The following is a 6,137-nucleotide window of genomic DNA, read 5'->3' as shown; positions in this document are numbered from 1 at the left end:
CCAATTTTTCCACATCCTTCTTGTAGTGGGGGGCCCAAAACTGGACACAGTACTCCAGATGCGGCCTCACCAATATCGAGTAGAGGGGAATGATCACGTCCCTCGATCTGCTGGCAATGTCCCTACTTATGCAGCCCAAAATGCTGTTAGCCTTCTTGGCAACAAGGGCACACTGTCGACTCACATCGCTTCTTGTCCACTGTAACCCCTAGGTCCTTTTCTGCAGAACTGCTGCCTAGCCATTCGGTCTCTAGTCTGTAGCAGTGCATGGGATTCTTCCGTCCTAGAGTGCAGGACTCTGCACTTGTCCTTGTTGAACCTCATCAGGTTTCTTTTGGCCCAGGTCTAGGTCCCTCTGTATCCTATCCCTACCCTCCAGCGTATCTACCACTCCTCCCAGTTTAGTGTCATCTGCAAACTTGCTGAGGGTGCAGTCCAAGCCATCCTCCAGATCATTAATGATCCTTGGGCCCCTGAATGCCAATGTAACACATACTAAGAGCAGATGCTGCCAGGTCACTAGGCCTGTGGAGGATAGTTCATGCTCTGTCCCCAGGAGCAAACCCAGCTGGGAGCTCACAGGTGAGCTGAGATACCACACAGCAGCTCAGTAGCAGCTCTGCAAGGTGCCCTGATCTCTGCTCCATGCCAGCACAGAGTCCAGTCTGCATCCATCCTGGCAGAGTGGCCATGGCGATGCCGGGATCATGCCAGGGATAGCCAGTTGTATGTCAATACTCAGCCCGGATCCTTGGGTTAGTCTGGAAACTGACGCAGACAGGGAGGCAGGAATGCTGCATCCTCGCATACTGAAATACCAACAGTGCCACAACCCCCTGCCCCAGCCCTGCACCCTCCCACACCCGGATAATGCCAGGAGGTCCGAGCTAGGAACAGCACAGCCCTGGAGCCTGACAATCTCCCCATGCCCTGCAGGAAGGAGTAGGTGGGAACTGTCTTAGCAGGGACTCTCGACTCAGCCTGCCGGCCCGGAGGGAGCTGTACGGCTCCAGGCTCCCTTCCCTGCTCCCTCCTAGATCCGGACGGTGTTGATGCGGAGTGGCTGCACGTTCTTGCCATTCGCGTGGCTCTGGCCAGGACTAAAGTACGAGCAGAGCTTGCCGGGGAACTTCTCCCGGAAGGTGTACAGCCACGACATGTCATCAGCGTTGTAGAAGATCAGGAGCCCTTTGTCATAGTCCAAGAAGACACCTACTTTCTCCAGCTTGCTCTTAACATTGAGCCGGGTCCAGGGCTCGGTGCAGGCGCTGTACTGGTTGCCGTCGTGCATGACGATGCAGTAAAAGCCACGGCTGGGCTGGATCTGAATGCTCCCCTTGCGGGTGACAGCCTCATGCGCCAGCCCGATCATCCACTGGGTCTTCTCCGAGACGATGACCTCCCAGTAGTGCACGCCGCTGCCGAAGGCCTCTGAGCCCAGCACCGACACCTCCACGTCAAAGCGCTTGGGTGAATCCTGCAGCGGCTGCGGGTGCAAGTTGCCGTAGGCCACGATGGTGCAGTCATCCGAGAGGATGAGGCGCTGGTGAGCTGTGACAGGGTCCAGCGTGAGGGCTGCTGGCACTGGGAAAGCAAAGGAGGGACAGGAAGGGGCTCAGAAGCTAGTCACACCTCCACATGGCTAGTCAATTACAGGCAAAGCACTTGATTATGTAAAGGAAATGTAAATGTCCCCAAAATAGGGGCCTGCAAGCACCCACCCAGCTACCCCTCACACAGACAGCACCGAGCAATGATCCACAGGGACACCAGAGGGCACTGTGCTGAGGCACATGTGATGGGGTCAGTCAGGTGGCTGGGCAGCCAGCTCCCTGTAACTCCCCATCTGCCCTTGTGCTGCATGCAGGGACTGCCCCACAGGCCGGGAAAGCTGTTGGAGGGACCTTCTTGGGACCCTGGAGCACGGGAGAGGCCGCAGAGCTAGCCTCTAACCGGCCCCCAGGACTCAGCTGCATTTAAAATCACACCCGTGACACTGCTTAGCAATCCCTTTGGCACTGAGCCTTCCTTTCGGAGGAGGAAGATACAAAGAGCTAGTGAGTGATCTTATCAGAGTGCAGACCACATGCACAAATGCGCCAGGGCCTCGGAGATGGGGGCTGATGCTCTGGGGCCTTTCTGGGGGACCCCCTCCCTCTCTGTCCCGAGAGCTCCCCCAGTGGTGGGAGTTAGACACACAGATCAATGCCCTGGGTGAGCTGCTCTGGGGTGGGCTAACAAACACACCAACCAGGTGTGTCGCAGCGCATGGCTCTGCTGGGCTCCCAGCTCGAGATGTATCAGGCTAGCTCTGACTGAGCGAGCACGCTAAAAACAGACAGGTAGCCACGGCGGCACGAGGGGCCAGCCGCCCCACGAGACCCTAGCTGCAGATCCAGGGTGGCTAACGCTCCCCCGCCTGTGCAGCTGTGGCTGCAGCTCGATCAAAGCTAGTGTGGGCACGTCTGGAAATTACACCCCAGCGCCAGTGCAGATGTAGCCTCCGTGTGTGATGCCCCAGCACAAGCAGGAGCTTCCTTGGTGTCTGTAGCGGGATCCCCCCAGCGAGCTATAGAGGGTGACAGCACTTGCCCCCACCCGGCCTCAAGGAATCTTTGATGAGGGTGGGTCTATGGATACAGGGGAATAGGGGAGAGTGGAGCCAGGAGGCCCGAGGGGGCAGGAATCTTGCTGCAAGGGGGAGTAGGGCACTGGAGAGCAGCTCAGAGGTGCCGCAGGAGAAGGTGGGGCGGCTGGAAGGAAGCACCAGAGCTCCCTGCCTGCTCCATCTAACAGACCTCCTGGGGTTTGGCAGAGGGGCCCCACGCTGCTCGGAACCACGGGGCAGAGTACAAGGCCAGCTCCAGGCTGGCTGGGGCAGTACATGCCTGGGGCGCCTTGCTGGGGGCCCCAGGATCCAGAGAGACTGGCTCCCTCACAAGCTTTGGACAAGCAGTTCCCATTGCCCAGCCCCCCCCACCCCCCAGCGAGGGGGTTCCTGTGGGGAAGGGCCCACAGCCTCCTCCCTGGAAGCTCAGGTCCCCAGTGCTCACTGATGTCCCATGCTGGGCTTGGCAGAGCTGATGCTGCCTAGCGATATTAATTAACACCATTGGTAACTTCCCATTCATCAGCGAAAGGTGATGCTGGTGCCAGGCAGTCGAGCTCAGCGAGGGGAGCCAGGCACGGTGATTTCATCCCTCTCCTTTCTCTTGGTTTTGCTGCAGAGTGGTAAAGTCCACCCCCCACACACGCTTTTGGAATGGTGAGGGATGCTTCCATGATTAGACAGTCATAATTCAGGAAGCCCTTGTCCAAGTCACTTCAAAATTTATAGACAAATTTGACCATGGCCCCAGGTCTAACTTACCAATTCTGAGGCCAATCTGACTTATTTTGTGGATGGAGGAGGGACAGGGGGAGAAAACTTGGTCTAAAAGGGAAACGCACAGTCACAATGGGTAGGCACCACTCGGAATCTGGCTCTTTGCAACCCAGATCCCGCCAACCCGTCAAAGGAGCTAGTCCCCACGGAGGCTGCAGGGAGCGTGACAGCTGCTGAGCAGAGTGCAGAGACAGATGGGTTTGGAGCAATGGCAGAGCTGGCACAGTGCCATTGCACTTGACAGACCTTACGCACAGGAGGGACAGAGGGTGAGGCCTGAAGAAGCAAGAGAAGAAAGGCCAGCAGGCCTGGAGCAAGCTCTCGTACAGGTCCGTGTCTCAGCAGAACAGCTCTATGTCCCAGAGGACAGATCGGCTAATTAATAAACATCAGTTGTGAATGTCTGTATCAGGCATGGAGCTCAGTGGCAAGAAACCCAGCTAGAAATGGAATTAACCCCCACCTCCCCGGATTAACCCTCTCCCCAGCCTGCCCCCAGGGCCCTGCCTCCCCCAGCTGGTCTCCAGGCCAGCTCCAGCTGGGGCCATATCCTTGCACTGCAGGCCCCCATGCTCCCGTTACCACAGCAGTGGAAGAAGCCCTACAGAGAGGACCTTTGTCAGCCTCTGATGTGTTCTCCCTTCTCCCAGGAACAGGTGTCTGGGCTGCACACTAGGACACGCATGGCCCTGGCTGGGGGAACAGCAGCAGCGGGGGGGAGGGAGGAACAGCAAAGGAGAACAGATTGAAAGGGACAGGGGGAGAAAGGGAGTGGAGCAGGAGAACTCCCCAATGCTGCACAGCACAGCAGGGGACGGGAGGGGACCCCATGTCATCACACCTACAGCTGTTGCTTTCCTTTAATGAGGCCATGTGCCTGGCAGGAAGGTCCCACGTGGGGGAGGCTGTTCCCCTATTTGACAGAGCGATGGGCCCCTTGCTGTGAGCTAAAGCCTGGTGCAGCAGATTCCGAGCTGAGCCCGGAGGAGCCGAGCTCCCACGACCCCCAGGGGAATGGAGAGCTCTCAGGGGCTCCCCTAGGAGCTGGGGCTCTGTATGGCCAGCACTGATTCCCCACGAATGCCTTTGAACCTGGCCGGTAGAGGGAGTGAGAGGGGAAGTCAGTCCCATGGCCCACTCAGAGCTTGGCTGCTTTGCAAGGGGCAGATTGCATCACCAGTGACTGGTGCGTAGGCTGTGGTCCCCGTCCCTGCAGGATCTCAGGGCCCCCCAGATACAGGGTGTTTTCCCCAAGGCACTCGTACCCCCACTGCAGTCAATGGGCGCTTTGCTGCCTCGGCGCTCAGCCTTCTGCCCATTCGGATTTTGCATGGGTCATGGAGCAGCCACGTGCTACTACTGGCTGGGGGGGGTGCTGAACCAGTGACCTGGAGGCAAAGAGTTCTGTCCCCTCACCAGGCTGCCCCTTGCAGGTCTCTAAAGGAGAAGCCCCCAGCACTCCCGCAGAGCCCGAGAACAGGAGAAACATCAAACCACGTAACCGGAGCCCCTTTGACAGAGACGCAGCACGGACATGCCAGGCGCTGGATCCCAGCACTGCTGTCAGACAGCCTGCTGCTGCTCGCCCCCAGCACGTGCTGAGTCCTGCAGCCCTGCGACTCCCAGTTCAGAATCTGGCCCTAAATGCCGGGTATTCCTGCCGGCGTCAGACCACAATGCCCTGAGGCGGTCGCTGGGGCCGTCTGTCTGCAGTTTAATCCCCCCAGCACACAGGCTGGGCCCAGCAGGCTGTATCTACCTAGCTAAGGCGACTCTCCCCACATGGCAGGCTTTGCAGGGAGGCTGAGCGTCGCCGCCCTCAGGCCAGTGGGTGCTCAGCACTTCTGATAATCACGCCAGAGGCCCCGGCTGCCACATTATGCCAGGAAAGGCCTATAGTACGTCAGAGGGCACAGGCCGCTCTCCCTGGGCTGGGGAACCTTACCCGGATGGATGTCCTGGAAGAGCGATTTCCAGATCGTGTACTGCAGGGGGCCCATGTATTTGGAGGTAGGAAAGTCTTCATAGGTGAGGTTTGTTTCATGGATCTTTCCCTTGAGCCTGGTTGGAGAGTCAAGCTGGTTAGCACGGAGCCCCTGCAGTTCCCCTACCACAATGTGGGGTTTGCTGGGGAGGAAGGGGAGAGGTTACAGGGGTAGGGGGTCAATTGAGTGAGGGCCTGGGCTAGAGGTAGGAGCTCTGCCCATGCCTCTCTTGCTGGGCAGCGGGTCTCAGGGCATAGGGCACTGCCTCTCGGGTCACAGCCACATGGGCCCTGGGGTGCATACACCATGGGAGCACTGAGTGAGGCCAGCCGGTGTGCACTCCCTGGCAGTGCCCCGTTGGTGCCAGGGTGGGTATGGGGAGATGCTCTGGACTAGGAAGATCCTGTCCTCACCTGCTAAACCCTTGCGTGGGCGTGGGGCTAAGCAGGCCTTCAGGATGGGCAGGGACTAGGAATGGATGGGAGGGAGCAACAACAGGAAGGTCTTTGTCCCACACTGGGCTGGGCCAGGCTGGGCTGGGTGGCTAAAGAGGGAAGAGCCATTGTCCAGGGAGATGGACTGAGGCAGTGCTGGGCTGCAAAGACCATATGCACCTCTCCGAGAGTCAGACGACGCCCCATCGCCGCTCCCCCCCCCGTAGCTCTCAGAGCCAGGTGACGCCCTCCCCCGTACCTCTCCAAGAGCGAGGCGACGCCCCCTACGCTCCCCCCCCGTAGCCCTCCGAGAGCCAGGTGACGCCCCCCCCC

General features: G+C 59.0%; 1 protein-coding gene across 1 annotated transcript in view; it reads right to left on the bottom strand.

Annotated features, from left to right (window-relative positions):
* Window positions 1-349: 349 nt before the first annotated feature.
* TRIM62 (tripartite motif containing 62) overlaps window positions 350-6,137 on the bottom strand; it is a gene marked incomplete in the record, with an annotated part of 39,164 nt that continues 33,376 nt past the window's right edge. The window contains 2 exon segments of the mRNA XM_034753325.1: window positions 350-1,584; window positions 5,331-5,446. Of these exon segments, the coding sequence (XP_034609216.1) occupies window positions 1,034-1,584; window positions 5,331-5,446 (667 nt within the window).

Source organism: Trachemys scripta, chromosome 19 (assembly GCF_013100865.1).
Source record: "Trachemys scripta elegans isolate TJP31775 chromosome 19, CAS_Tse_1.0, whole genome shotgun sequence".
NCBI classification, from domain to species: domain Eukaryota; kingdom Metazoa; phylum Chordata; order Testudines; family Emydidae; genus Trachemys; species Trachemys scripta.
Note: the sequence above shows the minus strand (reverse complement) of the source record. Positions and strands in the feature narration are given on the sequence as shown.